The sequence below is a fragment of the Ranitomeya imitator genome, chromosome 5 (assembly GCF_032444005.1).
Source record: "Ranitomeya imitator isolate aRanImi1 chromosome 5, aRanImi1.pri, whole genome shotgun sequence".
NCBI lineage: Eukaryota > Metazoa > Chordata > Amphibia > Anura > Dendrobatidae > Ranitomeya > Ranitomeya imitator.
The window spans coordinates 98782009-98797978 of record NC_091286.1 but is presented as its reverse complement, the minus strand read 5'-3'; the positions used below and the strand labels follow the sequence as shown (position 1 = coordinate 98797978).

Genomic DNA, 15970 nt, shown 5'->3' with positions numbered 1-15970 from the left:
ATGAAGTTACCCCCACAACCTTGGTCTGTCGGCTGCCGGTATATGCGCTGAGCGTGGAGGAAGTTCAGTCACAACTTCTCTCTCCAGCTGTTCACTTCGCCTTTGCTCCTTCCTCCTTTCAGTCTCTTTACAAGTTGCTCTGCTCTCTATTTCCTTCCCAGGAGCTGCAGAATCACTCATCTGCATGGCCCCAGCTTTCCTTCCTCACTCCTCTCTCTCCTCTCACCAACTGACTAATTTTCCCCAAATGCCTAGCAATTGACTCCTCCAGACCAGAGAGAGCAGCTCCCCTGAAGTTGGGTGTAGAGCTCCCCCTTCTGGCCTGGAGTCAGAACGGTGTTGTATGTGCTGAATACCTGTTAATGGGATCCTTCCTCGCTTCCAAGTATGACATCACTCTCCCCATGAGGAAAGCAATGCCACTGTAACAACCGGTTACCTGGGGTGTTACATATGTAAAATAGGGGCAGGGCAGGGAAGGATCAGTGAGCTGTCGTAAGCACACACAGATGAATTTCTAAGCAGAGAACCACATAGAGCCCTGCCCACAGTCCCGCCCACAGACCGCCCCAGAGCACAAGAATCTCATTAACTGAAAACTGCAAATAAAGATTAAACAACAACCACATGACAGATTTAATCAACCAATGTATCATTTTAATAAGTATAATGGCAACATGCTGACAGTATCTGTAGTTTACTAAGCATAATCCTGCTGACAGGTTCACTTTAAGTTTATTCTGACACCACTACCATACACGATATACAGTATTTATTACTAATGGAATTCTTGAATTTCTCATAATATGTACCAGCAGTATACATGTAATTACTTGTACATTTTTTGAATTGTAATTTTTTTTTTATGTAGGTTGTTGCTGGAACGAATTACAAACTTGATTTAGATATTGGGAGGTCGTCATGCACAAAAAACCATGCTGGCAACTGTGATTTGGCCAACTCAGAAGTATCACAGGTAACATCTATTATAACCCTTAGCTTGTTCAGTATTTTCATTCTTTACTTCTAGGAGATAAAATTAACTTACTGTCCCATCGCTTATGAATTATTGTTAAAGAGGTTGTCCCACAAACAAAATACCCTTTAATCAACAGATCTTGGAATAATAATACATTCCACAATTGGATGTGTTTAACCCATTAGTGACCAAGCCAATTATTGACAGTAATGGCCATGCAAAATTTTATAATTCTGACCGGTGTCACTTTATGGCCAGGGTCACACTTGCAAGTGTGATGTGAGAAACTCGCGCGAGTCTCTCGCATCAATACCTGGCGCTGCCGCCGGCACTCGGGATCGGAGGGTACAGCTGCATAGAAATACATGAAGCCGCACACTTCGGTCCCGAGTGCCGGCGGCAGGGGTGGGTATTAATGCTAGAGACTCGCGCGAGTTTCTCATATCACACTCGCAAGTGTGACCCCGGCCTCTGTGGTAATAACTCTGGAATGCTTCAACGTATCCTACTTATTCTGAGAATATTTTTTTGTGACATATTGTACTTCATGATAGTGGTAAAATTTTGTCTATATAACTTGCGTTTATATATGATAAAACGGAAATTTGGCAAACATTTTGAATATTTAGCATTTTTCAACCTTTAGTTTTTGTGCCCTTAAATAGGAGAGTTATGTCAAACAAAATACTTAATAAATAGCATTTCTCACATATCTACTTTACATCAGCACAATCTTGGAAACAGAATTTATTTTTGTTAGGAACTTAGAAGAGCTAAAAGTTGACCAGCGATTTCTCATTTTTCCAGCAAAATTTACAAAACCATTTTTTTAGGGACCACATCACATTTGAAGTGACTTTGAGGGGCCTGCATGTGGTGGAAATCCACTGTTTGGCACAGGGCTCAAAAGGGAAGCAGCACTATTTGACTTTTTGAACACAAAATTGGCTTGAATCAAGAATGGTCGCGTTTTTAGAGCCCCTGATATGCCTAAACAGTGGAAACGCCCCACAGGTGACCCTATTTTTAAAACCACACCCCTCAAGGATTTTATCAAGGGTTATAGTGAGCATTTTGAACCCACAGATACGACACAGAATTTGATTACATTAGGTTGTCAGATTGAATATGTCGTCATTAGTGTTCAGCGCAAGTGCTCGCTACTCCAGTTTACACCGGGTGCTCGGGTATGCACCGAATTTCACCGGTGGTCGACGGTGACATGTTCAAGTCCCTGCCCCCATGTTTTGCCACTGTTAGACATGTTTGCGACTGTTAGATATGTTTTGCGACTGTCAGTGATAAGACCATAAAAAACGGCCATGATCATGTTCTCCAGGGTCTTGGCTACCCACAGATTTTCCTACGCTAGGAGGCGCTATACCCTTGCTTCTCAGTGCCACTGAGGAATAAGTACCTGAAACTGCCGCCATTAAAAGGCGTATCTGCGGTCATTAAGGGATTAAATAAAATGTTCCTGTGCTGAGATAATCTTATGTATGTATCCTTTCTGTGTACTGTGTCATGGCTGTGTCTGACTGTTCGGGAACATGGTCAGATCATACCACAGCTCCTGGGCAACTTCAAAAACTCACCAAATACTCTTTATGGGAACATAGCCTGAAAGGAACCTGTCACCATGAAAATGTAGTCAGATCTGTAGCCAATATGCTATAGAGCAGGGCGTGCTTAGCACATTGATATACGTATAGTTTTATGGGGCAAGAATCTGTATAATCTGTGTTACAAAATTCTGTAAAATCGCTTATGAGCTTTTTAGTCAAGGGACGAGAGTGAGATCTGCATTATACGAAGGAGTCGGTCAATCACTGACTAGGACCAAATACGTAACTAAATAAACACAGGTTATACTGAATCGTTTCCCACAAAACTGTGTATCAATCTGATCGTCTCCTTTGCTCTATGTCAAGCCGCCATCAGTTTGGGCAGCATTTTCATGGTGACTGATTTTTTTTTTTAGCGAGAGTAGTAAAAATCCCTGTGCAGCGAGCTCCCCCTAATGCCAGCTACATGGAGACATACTGTTTATTACATTATGGATGTGTTAAGTAAACCAGGGGATTTTATAAAAATAATCTGTTTGCCCTCAGTAAAATAACAACACTAGTGATGAGCGAGTGTACTCGTTGCTCAGGTTTTCCCAAGCACGCTCAGGTGACCTCTGAGTATTTATGACTTCTCGGAGATTTAGTTTTCATCTCGGCAGCTGAATGATTTACAGCTATTAGCCAGGTTGAATACATGTGGGGGTTGCTTGGTTGCTAGGGAATCCCCACATGTAATGGAGCAGGCTAATAGCTGTAAATCATTCAGCTGCCACGATGAAAACTAAATCTCCGAGCAGTCATAAATACTCGGAGGTCACCCGATCGTGCTTGGGAAAACCTGAGCAACGAGTACACTCGCTCATCACTAAACAACACTTATCCAGTGCCGGCGCTGTTTCAGTGGTGTTGGCACTCGCTCTCCCAGGGATCATGCTACACTGTAATGTCACGTAATCCCTACACCCAATTATGGCTGGCATCACTCTCCCCGCCTTTGAACGTATCAGACATCAAGAGAAAGTGAGTGGCCAGCCGCAGTTTTGACTTCCTCTTGATGTCTGCTTCGTCCAAAGGTGGGAGAGAGCTATAATTGGGCACAGGGCTAACGTGGCATAACAATCTCACGTAAGCCCAGGGACAGCAAGTGCTAACACCAGGCAATGGTGCTGGCACAGGAGGTGAGATTGAGAAGGGGAAGTCCCCATAGTGGACAACCCCATTAACACTGTAATATTCTAATACAATCGCAATGAATTGTTAAGGAGGACCTTTCACCACATTTTCTCTTATAACCTGTACATTTATACTTTTTTTTGCCACTTTGTTGTGGAGCTAAAGGGCAACACATTTATTGGCATGGTCATTCGAGACACACTCTGCCTCCATCCTGGCTCTTCCTGTTGTTAAAGTATCGGGAGAGGAGGCGGACAGCAGCATCATAGTGAGGAGGGTCATGGGAGGACCGAGGGCAATTATTAGGCTATGTTCACACATTGCATTTTTGCAGCGTGGGTTTTCTTTAATGCAAATTAGAAGCTGCTTTTTACAGTACCAGCAATATCTATATGATTTCAGAAATCTCATACGCAGATTTTTTTTTTGCTTTACTGAAATGGTAAACTGCATGGTCTTTGAAATTTGAGGAAGGTCAATTCTTTCAGCGTTTATTCAGCATTTTTCCACCCAAAGAAAGCAATGAAAGTGCAAAAAACGCAACCATATGTTTTTGATGACTTTGCTGCATTTTTGGTGAATAAAGCGAACTATAATAAACATGAACTGTAGAAAGACGGCACATATAATCTGCACCAAAAAAATCTGGAAAACCTGCTTTTTGTAAGCAGCTTCTTTCCTGCCAAGAGAATACTGTAGGTTTTGCCTACATAAAATAGCGCTTCAAAAACACAACGTGTGAAAATAGCCTTGACGTCCATTAGGAAGGACACCATGGCACAATTCCTGTCCACATGGGAATTTCACTTAGGTCAAAACTTGTGGGCGCCTACTTTATTCTCTCCGCCCTGCTCTAATCGATTCACAAATCTCTCTATGTACACAAATGAGAATAAACCTCACAGAGCAAGGTGGGGAGAAGCCACCTCAGACTCTTCTCTCCTGGCCGTGTTCTTAAACTGTGTCTCAGAGAAAAATATACCTGGCTGCAATCATGGAGTCAGACTCTGATTTATTCTGCTTACAGTTTGGGATAGAGAATTAATAAAAACCATGCTCCTGAACCAGCATTGCTCCTCCACACTCCATATCAGGTCCCTCACTGGTCTCTTGCCATCAACATCTGTTGGGGAATGTCACATGATCAACTGCTGCATCTAGTCAGTTGCCACTAATCAGCCGGATTCTTACCATTTCAGCCAAACAGGAAGAAACTGGCAGGATAGAATCTGATCATTGCCCACTGATTGGTTTCAGCAGTCATGTAATATCTAAGAGAATCTGTCAACAAGTTTTTGCTATGTATTCTAAGGGCAGAATAAGGTAGGGGCTACATCACTGATTTCAGTTATGTGTCACTTATTAGGCTGTGTGCTGTAGTTTCAATACAATCATTGATTTATTACCAGGAGATTAACGTTGCTGAACTGGTCCAACCACGCCCTCACCACTGATTAGCAGCTTACTGTCAATATACAATGTGCATAAAAGCTGTTAATTAGTGGTGGGGGTTAGCTTTCTGAGCACTGCTTTTTCTACAGCAGAGATTGTATCATTACTGCGGCACCCAGTAAACTAAGTGATACATCGCTGAAATCAGGGTCTATTTTCCTACATTATGCTGCTCTCAGATGAGGTAGCAAAAACCTGGAGAAAAATTTCCTTTAATGTCAGGAGGCCGGCAGGAAAAAAAAGTGTCAAGTTTTTTAATGTTTTTTTTTAATAGGCCCATTAAGGTAACCTTGTTTAATAGTGGGAACTCCTTTTTTAAACTTTTGGAATGTACTAGGAACAGTTATATGCAGTGTGGCTAGTGCTACATTAAAGAGTCACAGCATTCATAGCTATCACCCCCACTAATAATAAGCTTATATGTGGCCGAAGAACAATTGGAATGTCTTGCTTGGCAGTGTTGGCTATAGGAATCAACAAGGGGGGGTGCAATCTGAGCTAGGATACCCACAAAGACTAGGCACATATTGTCTGACCATAAAGATGATCTTACATTACCATATGGAGCTATACAAATCTAAAAAAGAGGGGCTAATTCTAACTTTGACCACACTAAGACCCCAAATATTTAGGGTCAGCGTCCCCTACTACGGTAATTTGATGGGTCATCCTTCTTGGCTATGACGAACTTTACAGATATAGGACCTTTATCAAGATCAATTAAGATCTGACTAAATGTACCTAAAGTCAATATATCTCCATTCTAGGGTATGATCAGCTACTGAAAGCAAAAAAGGGGCTAATCAGAGGTGAAGGGCCAGTGACCCGATACTAACACTTCATTCCAGAAGAATCTCTCAAAATGTTCTCAAGTGAAGATATTAATTATAAAATTACATTCACTATATACTTTTTTAGCTTTTGAGGTTGCATTTATCTAACATATCTTTTATGTTTGTTTTGCAGGTGAAGCATTGTACATGTATAGTTTTTAAAAGCCTCCCACCTGATATAACATTCAGTCTCACTAAGTTTTCCTGTGACCCTTAAAGACGCAATTCAGTGAGACCGGCTCCTGTTTCATAATACTCCGCAGAAGAATAAAGTCTATAATTTGGGTTTACATTACTAAGGGTATTACAAATGGATTAATCTACTTCTATTTAAATGTGTCACTGTTTATATTAATGTACAAATAAACATGGGAAAAAAAGGCTTCTACTGAACCTGCGCATTTAGTGACGTATTACCATCCACACAAGCACCTTTTCAATGAACAGAAATCCAACATTAAATCTTTATCTGCATTTGATTTAATCTCTTGTCCATTGTCGTTACTGCTCTTGTGTAGGTTATGTAGATGTGTTTTATGCAGAAGAAAAAAATAACCATGGATATAGTATGCAATGTTTTGTTAAACTATTCTAGATAAAAGTTTGGGAAGCAATAACATTCAAAAAATGGACATTGTGTAAGATATGGAAGCAAAGATCAATCTTTAACCACGTCTAATAATTATGCTATTCTTACCTACTCAGTTTTTCTTTGGCTTTTTTTTTTAGGGGTTTCACGGTACTCTTGTGAAACAGTATTGCCGGCGACCCTGTGTGTTCCTCATCCTCTTCGATGTAGGGTGACCAACATACTCATTGCTTTGGCCGTATGGTGTGCTCTATCCTTGCTTCCTGGTCTGTGCACAGGTTTCCGGTGGCGCACCTAGTGCACGCGTATGATCCCCTGTTCTGAAAGAGGCAGTGTTCGCACTCTGAAAATGCCGCCAGCCATTAGCTGGGAGGCATATTGTAAATGAAGCGCCCTGCCCAATAGGGAGGTGCCTGAGCAACCCCTGTAGTTCCTTGTATTGTGTGTGTGCACCTGTATATTGCCAGGTTCCCATCCCAGTATCCTGTGTAACTTATTTGTGTTCCCGTAAACCTGTTTAGTCTGAACATTACCCTGCATCCTGAGTTTTCTGAACAAGAACCTAGAGCTGCTCTGGCAGTGCCTGAACCTGAACCAATTCCAGAAACCTTTATTGCCTGAACGTGAACCTATCCCAGTATTCCGTGTTTGCCAGACTTTGATACCAGTATCCGAATCCTGCCTGTCAGTGACTCCGAGTCCTTGTACATGACTGATAACCTAACCCCTGGGGTCAGCAGCTGCAGTGCTGAGGACTGCCCAAAAGTGGTACCTGGTGGCTACCTGCAATGCCAGCCTAACTCCACCATCAGGAGCTCTAGCAAAGGCAAGGTAGCTGCTTAGCCATGCCCCTCCTGGGTAAGCCCAACCTGTGGCACAGTGGGTCCATGATCCACTTGTGTGACAGCGTGACACCTGGTAATATATAAAATTCTACCACTAGCAGAATCTCGCTTCACTTTCCCAAAATATGTGATTCTATGATACCTGCTTCTCTAGTTTCATGATACTCTGCTGAATAACTAAAATCTCGCACTTTTTGGGTTAATGCTACTGAGGGTTTTTAGACTTTCCTACATTTCTATTCTCATGGAAAGTTTTTCTTTTGTTAGTTTATTGTGTGGTTTTGACTATATAAAATACAGTCACACACACCACCGCAGACGGCTCCAACCTGCTACCAGCTGGGACTCCTGTTTTCTATACCTCTGCTGAAGCCCCTTGGACGTTCTTCTCAATTGCATAAGTGAGGTTTGATAAAGACCCGGATCAAGGTCGAAACGTTACCGCATTCTCGTGTCACATCCTTTTCTGTGGTGTACTGTAAATAAATTTGAGAACTAATTTGCAAAAGCAAAGGACCTTTTTGAGTGCGGCTGTTACTCTTTTCCTGTTATGCTATCTGGACTTTGTCCAGGTTCAGCCTGCGCCTAATATCCCAACAGAGTGCACGTCATTCATTTTTTCAATATATAAAATATGTATCTAGAGATGAGATCAATATTTCCTCAGTAGATGAATAGACATTACCAAATAATGTGACACGTGTTTGGCTCAGTCTTCTTGTGTTATAGGATTTTTTTTTTCATTGACTTAAGATTAACACACCAACACAGTTGTAACATAACAGAAATCTAAAATTCAATATTTTATTCTGTCTTTTATTCTACTTACAATCTTTCATTTTTTGACCATTGTCAGTAATATACATGCTCATATGGAGGCTGTAAATGGTAATATTATACATTATAAATAAGAAATTACAGTAAAACTGTTCTCTCTAGGACTGATTTAGAAGACTCTTAGCTGAAAATGTAAAGCTAGAAAATTCCACAAGTGGATATTAGGAAAGGTATAAACTCATATCAAAGATCAATATCCAACCATAGCCAATAACTACATAATTTTTAATTTTTTTATCTACTTTGTTTGGCGTACATTAAAAAGGTGGTCCACTACATTGTATAATTCGTCCATTGAGTTTACGCTAGATGTTTTTGCAACATTTTTTATTGCTTTTTTATGCTAATTTTCAGCTGCGTTTTACAGTACCGGCAAAGCCTATGAGATTTCTGAAATCTCATGCACACACATTGGTTTGTTTGTCATCAATATTTTGTGCTTTCGTGTTTTTTTTTTTTGTACCTAGAGCATGGCACGTATTTATTTTCAGTGTTCTTTTCAGCGTTTTTCACCCATTGACTTGAATGGGTGGTGAAGAAACGCTGAAAAAAAAATGCAGGTATCATGTTTTGCTGCATTGTTTGTGCCAAAACCTGATTCTATGGAATAAAATTATTTTTTGCAACACTAAAATATCAGCATGCACAAGAGAGAAAGCTAGCATGTCAAAACCGCCGCAAAAAAAGTGCAAGAAAAACATTGAAAAAAACGCCTAGTGTGAACTTACCCTTAGTCTTTTTGAAAATACTTTCTGATATATATGTCTGTAAGCCGGACTGTTGCTGCTCACTCAGTCCGTATCACGTGGCCCCGGCTGCAGCAGATGTCACATCAATTTCCGTATTCCCTGGATTCCCCCAGGAGTGACACAGTTGTGAGCACCCCCTCTGATTGGCTGGCATTTCACCACATCTCACTGCCCATTATCCTCTCAGTGGCATGGTAGGAATAAGCCTAAGAAGTCTCGAAAGCTTACATTGTGACATGTATTTTCCTTTTGTTAGCCAATAAAAGGTATAATAACTACAAGATTATCTTGTTTTTCCCACTTAGAGCATTTTTTTTGGCTAACACGTAACCAAACCCTTTTTTTCTTTTAGCGCTGTCACGTGCGGTGAGACGTCGCCCACAGCCAAGTCAATCAGAGGGGGTGTACATGACCGGGTCACTCCTGGATGGATCCAGAAAGTCTGGACGTTGACTTGACATCAGCGGATGTCAGCGGCAGCTGCGGTCTGGGTCACATGATACGATCCTAGCAAGCAGCAATAGCGCCACTCACAGGCACATATAACAACAGAAGGTATTCACAGACTTATTTAGAAGGTGTAAATCGATGGGTGAATTATACACTGTAGTGGACCACATCTTTAATTCAAGTGTAAATTCAAGTGAACATATGTTTCCAGATTGTCTACACTACAAGACATCTGCAGATGAGGGAACCAAAAAGCTAGGTATTTGCAAATTAATCACTTATTCTCAATTTGCACACTACCATCATTACCATAAGAATTGAGTTTGCATCCATTGTTTACCTGTATTACCAACAATTGTAAAATATAAAAATCTGTAAGATTTATAGGAAAATATTTGAACCAGCCTATAATACACAAGGCCTAATGTGGAGCTAAACCCTAAAATATTTTATATATGTACTGAATAATAAGATCCATTCACCGTCTGCCTATGATATGTATGTCCTCAGCACATGGATCGATTGTCACTATATGGCTATGTGCAAACTAATCAAGACATCTCAAGCAGTTTTTTCTATATCAAATAATGGTCATATGTTAGGGAGTCTGTCACCAGAAAATACCGTAAGTCTTAACACCAAGCATGGGCTCTGTGTGCCGAATGGGGCCAAATAGTTGAGTGCACCTTCTCGAATAGTTGTTTTACATTCATCTCCGCCATCCTCTTCCTTGATTTACAGCTCTGGCTTCACAGGAAGCAAAGCAGGGCTTATGCAAATGAGTGCAAAAGTGCAAGGAACTGATCCGCCACACCAAGGGTACACTTATAATTTTTACAATCTATGGGCTACCATGATCTATCACATAGGCTCTCAAGCTGTGCTACTGTATCACGCTTCGTCTCTGGGGGATAGTAGCACTGCCCTTGTATGCTCCCATTAAAGGTGAAGCAGGCAGTGTATATGTTTATGTGCATATAATATTCAGATATACTAGAATAGTATTAAAACTTGGCAGTATATTTAAATATTGCCTGAGAACTTTATGGTACCAATCTCCTGGCTTTATTACATAGGATATCATGCAAAACTCCAATGACCTATGGAAGCTGAAGTAGTCGATAACATCATATTTTTGCAGACCCGGTTTGCATGAAAGTTTTACTCTAAACAATAAAAACCAAGGCTGTACTGTTCGGATGTAAGACCCTGTGCCCATATTACCCTACAAGCATAACATATGTAATACAGCTGTAGCAACATATACAGGGCAGCATAGTTGACACCTTTTTGCAGAAATGTCAGCCCACGCAAGCATTCTTTTAAGGCCGGGGTCACACTTTCGAGTGTGATGCGAGAAACTCACTTGAGTCTCTCGCATCAATACCCGGCACTACCACCGACACTCAGGACCGAAGTGTGCGGCTGCATAGAAATACATGCAGCCGCACGCTCTGGCCCCAAGTGCCGGTGGCTGTGCCAGTAATTGATGCGAGAGACTCACGCGAGTTTCTCATATCACACTCGCAAGTGCGACCCCGGCCTAAAGGTTATATCAATTAGAAAAACTACTACCAATTCCCCAGGAAGATTCTTTAAAAGAGGTTGTCTACGACTTTAATATTGATGACGTATCCTTAAGATACGTCATCAATGTCTGATTGGTGGGGGTGCAATCATTTGGGGATGGATGTGCAGTACCCAGCAGCGGCCACTATCAGTAGATAGAGCACTTCCATTACTGAGTACCTCCAGCTGCCGCTGTGAGGTGGCGAGCATCGCACCCCCACCGATCAGACATTGTTGACATGGGTCATTTATGTTAAAGCAATGTACAACCTCTTTAACTATGGACGTGGTATGGCATTTAAAGGGAACCTGTCACCCCCCAGGCGTTTGTAACTTAAGGAGCCACCTTGTGCAGCACTAATGCTGCATTCTGTCAAGGTGGCTCTTTTAGTTCTTGTTCCTGCCAATGCTGAAATAATCGGTTTTATAATTTGTCCCTCATTGATTGAATTTGTTGGGGGGGCAGGTCTTTCCCCCTAACACAGACGCACCACAGCCGTCAGTTACTTCCTCATGTCTCCCTGGCACCACCTCCTCAGCGTTATGGCATTTTCCTGGGGTCTGCGCTGTAATCTTATTTCTTGGGCATGCGCAGTTAGCGCTGCCCATCCACTGACATCACATGATGTCTTTCTTATTGTGCTTGCATGGACGCGCATCTCGAGATCCCGCCCTGCAATCTCTTCTGATTTATTCACATTGTGGGTCTGGGAATCTTGGGCATGCGCAGTACTTATCTGCGGATCTCCCTCATCTCCCTCCACCTCTTTCCTACTGTGCAGCATCATAGGAATCGTCAGATATCATCAGATTCTTATGACGCTGCGCAATGTGAATAAATCAGAAGAGACTGCGGGGCGGGATCTCGGGCCGCACATCCACGCAAGCACAATAAGAAAGACATCATGTGATGTCAGTGAACGGGCAGCGCTAACTGTGCATGCCCAAGGACTAAGATTGCAGCGCATAAGTAAGTAAATAAGGCAGCACACTGCAGCGCTAAAACATGCAAACTTGAAAACACGAAATTTGAACTGCATTACTGCACTAGAAATATGAAAAATGAGAGATTTTAGCGCATAAAAATGGCCAATTTTATGTGTACCTGGTAGCCTCTTTACGGCATCTCTCTTATACCAGGTCCTACGCTTGCCTTACCTCGCTGAGAATAAACGTCTCCATCTGAATGGGTACATGTGAAAACCTCTTACTAGACTAAAATTCTCTCTCTCTGTGGAGGGGTATTGGACCTGCTGTAATTAAAACACCTGAAGCTAGGAGGCGGAGTGCACGATCAGAAGGCTAGAGAATACATTTCAAAAACCTGACCTGCACATCCAAACATAGACTCAGTGTGAACAGGTGCTGAACCTAGAGTTGCCAACTCGTATATAGTTAAGTAAATAAGGCAGCACACTGCAGCGCTAAAACATGCAAACTTGAAAACACGAAATTTGAACTGCATTACTGCACTAGAAATATGAAAAATGAGAGCTTTTAGCGCATAAAATGGCCAATTTTATGTGTACCTGGTAGCCTCTTTACGGCATCTCTCTTATACCAGGTCAAAAACCTGACCTGCACATCCAAACATAGACTCAGTGTGAACAGGTGCTGAACCTAGAGTCGCCAACTCGACTATATACGAGTTGGCGACTCTAGGTTCAGCACCTGTTCACACTGAGTCTATGTTTTAGTCTAGTAAGAGGTTTTCACATGTACCCATTCAGATGGAGACGTTTATTCTCAGCGAGGTAAGGCAAGCGTAGGACCTAGTATAAGAGAGATGCCGTAAAGAGGCTACCAGGTACACATAAAATTGGCCATTTTTATGCGCTAAAAGCTCTCATTTTTCATATTTCTAGTGCAGTAATGCAGTTCAAATTTCGTGTTTTCAAGTTTGCATGTTTTAGCGCTGCAGTGTGCTGCCTTATTTACTTACTTATGCGCTGCAATCTTAGTCCTTGGGCATGCACAGTTAGCGCTGCCCGTTCACTGACATCACATGATGTCTTTCTTATTGTGCTTGCGTGGATGCGCGGCCCGAGATCCCGCCACGCAGTCTCTTCTGATTTATTCACATTGCGCAGCGTCATAAGAATCTGATGATATCTGACGATTCCTATGATGCTGCACAGTAGGAAAGAGGTGGAGGGAGATGAGGGAGATCCGCAGATAAGTACTGCGCATGCCCAAGATTCCCAGACCCACAATGTGAATAAATCAGAAGAGACTGCAGGGCGGGATCTCGAGATGCGCGTCCATGCAAGCACAATAAGAAAGACATCATGTGATGTCAGTGGATGGGCAGCGCTAACTGCGCATGCCCGAGAAATAAGATTACAGCGCAGACGCCAGGAAAATGCCATAACGCTGAGGAGGTGGTGCCAGGGAGACATGAGGAAGTAACTGACGGCTGTGGTGCGTCTGTGTTAGGGGGAAAGACCTGCCCCCCCAACAAATTCAAGGTATGATGGACAAATTATAAAACCGATTATTTCAGCATTGGCAGGAACAAGAACTAAAAGAGCCACCTTGACAGAATGCAGCATTAGTGCTGCACAAGGTGGCTCCTTAAGTTACAAACGCCTGGGGGGTGACAGGTTCCCTTTAAATGCCATACCACGTCCATAGTTAAAGAGGTTGTACATTGCTTTAACATAAATGACCCATGTCAACAATGTCTGATCGGTGGGGGTGCGATGCTCGCCACCTCACAGCGGCAGCTGGAGGTACTCAGTAATGGAAGTGCTCCATCTACTGATAGTGGCCGCTGCTGGGTACTGCACATCCATCCCCAAATGATTGCACCCCCACCAATCAGACATTGATGACATATCTTAAGGATAGGTCCTACGCTTGCCTTACCTCGCTGAGAATAAACGTCTCCATCTGAATGGGTACATGTGAAAACCTCTTACTAGACTAAAACATAGACTCAGTGTGAACAGGTGCTGAACCTAGAGTCGCCAACTCGTATATAGTCGAGTTGGCGACTCTAGGTTCAGCACCTGTTCACACTGAGTCTATGTTTGGATGTGCAGGTCAGGTTTTTGACCTGGTATAAGAGAGATGCCGTAAAGAGGCTACCAGGTACACATAAAATTGGCCATTTTATGCGCTAAAAGCTCTCATTTTTCATATTTCTAGTGCAGTAATGCAGTTCAAATTTCGTGTTTTCAAGTTTGCATGTTTTAGCGCTGCAGTGTGCTGCCTTATTTACTTAACTATATACGAGTTGGCGACTCTAGGTTCAGCACCTGTTCACACTGAGTCTATGTTTGGATGTGCAGGTCAGGTTTTTGAAATAAGATTGCAGCGCAGGCGCCAGGAAAATGCTATAACGCTGAGGAGGCGGCGCCAGGGAGACATGAGGAAGTAACTGACGGCTATGGTGCGTCTGTGTTAGAGGGGAAAGATCTGCCCCCCCGACAAATTCAAGGTATGAGGGACAAATTATAAAACCAATTATTTCAGCATTGGCAGGAACAAGAACTAAAAGAGCCACCTTAACAGAATGCAGCATTAGTGCTGCACAAGGTGGCTCTTTTAGTTACAAACGCCTGGGGGGATTGACAGGTTCCCTTTAAAGCATTAAGGAGACAAGTATTCTGATATTTATTGGAAAAAAAATTGATACTATTATTTATTTTTTGTCAATGAGACTTAGATCCACTTTAAGCAGCGAGTGTGTTACTGGCACTAATTATCTATAAAATATGTCCCTCCAAAGATTTAATTTTGCCACTAGTGAGTTTCTGCGCCAGCTGATCAACGGTCAGGTCATCTTGACAGTGAAGTTCCCACTGTTTATTAACTCCTAAAAAAAAAATAAGGAAAAGACTTGTAATTACTATACAAAAATTCATTTTGTTTATCATAACTATGCAAAATGTGGTAGGGTAACTAAACTATTACATTCATTTTTGCTAATTTGCAAGGTGTCCTTCATAAGCACTACATCATCATATGTGTCCTGCAGAGTGCCATCAACAGTAACTCGTCCAGCACAATTGTACGTAGCACTAATGAGATTAAGCAGCACTGCTGTGCCCATTCATGAAACCCATAGAGTCGGAACGGCAGCAGCACTGACTAATTTGCAGGCAGTGTACAGTGGCAGACTGGGCAGCCAAGGGCCCAAAAGTAATATATATTGCATTATCCTAATTCACAAATGTAACTATGTTTCTATAAAATTATAAATTAGTGGCTCGGTCTCTATACAGCAAATCAAGAGTATTATACCAACTACTGTTTACGCAATGTGATGGAAGACTCAATCCAGCAGAGGGGTCACAATGAAAATCTCCTGTTTTCCTGTGGGCCAGTCCGAGTCTGCTTATGTTGACGACACAGCACAATCCTCCTGAGCGATGAGAGGAAGCTTCCTGCATTTAATACCTTGCAGGGGAGTGAGCACATTAGAGTTCCCCCTCTACTGCCAGACTTTGTACTCCCAGTGCATAGTAACAAATTGCAGAAAAGCCAGACGAGTGAACTAAAAATTAAGCAATGGTTTTGAGGCCACTTAGATGGAAGTTTTTTACAGGACCAAAGTTAAATCGCTAATAAAGTGATTTGCAAAATTAAATGACTTTCTATACTGCATATAATTAGCAGAGGAAATTAAAGTTTAGTTATTCTTTAAGTGTAAAATGTAATGTAAAAAAGTAAGACTTGAAGTAGAACTGATAAACTGTGTTATGCCTAGTGTAGTATCTGAGAGGGTAATTATTACAGTGGGGAAAAAAGTATTTAGTCAGCCACCAATTGTGCAAGTTCTCCCACTTAAAGGGAACCTGTCACCCCCAAAATCGAAGATGAGCTAAGTCCACCGGCATCAGGGGCTTATCTACAGCATTCTGCTCCATGCCCTAAAATGCGGTCTCTGAGAATCTGCCCGGGAGCCTGATAAAAGGTCAT

At 42.1% G+C, this 15970-nt stretch overlaps 2 protein-coding genes across 2 annotated transcripts in view; one reads left to right on the top strand and one right to left on the bottom strand.

Annotated features, from left to right (window-relative positions):
* Positions 1–6489, top strand: part of LOC138681452 (cystatin-like) — a 34048-nt gene extending 27559 nt beyond the window's left edge. The window contains exons 3-4 of the mRNA XM_069768969.1: positions 872–976; positions 6139–6489. Coding sequence (XP_069625070.1) covers positions 872–976; positions 6139–6222 — 189 coding nt within the window. The 3' untranslated portion in view covers positions 6223–6489. The remainder of the gene's footprint in view (positions 1–871; positions 977–6138) is intronic.
* A 7595-nt stretch (positions 6490–14084) lies between these two features.
* DSTN (destrin, actin depolymerizing factor) overlaps positions 14085–15970 on the bottom strand; it is a 42792-nt gene continuing 40906 nt past the window's right edge. The window contains exon 4 of the mRNA XM_069768966.1: positions 14085–14864. Coding sequence (XP_069625067.1) covers positions 14755–14864 — 110 coding nt within the window. The 3' untranslated portion in view covers positions 14085–14754. The remainder of the gene's footprint in view (positions 14865–15970) is intronic.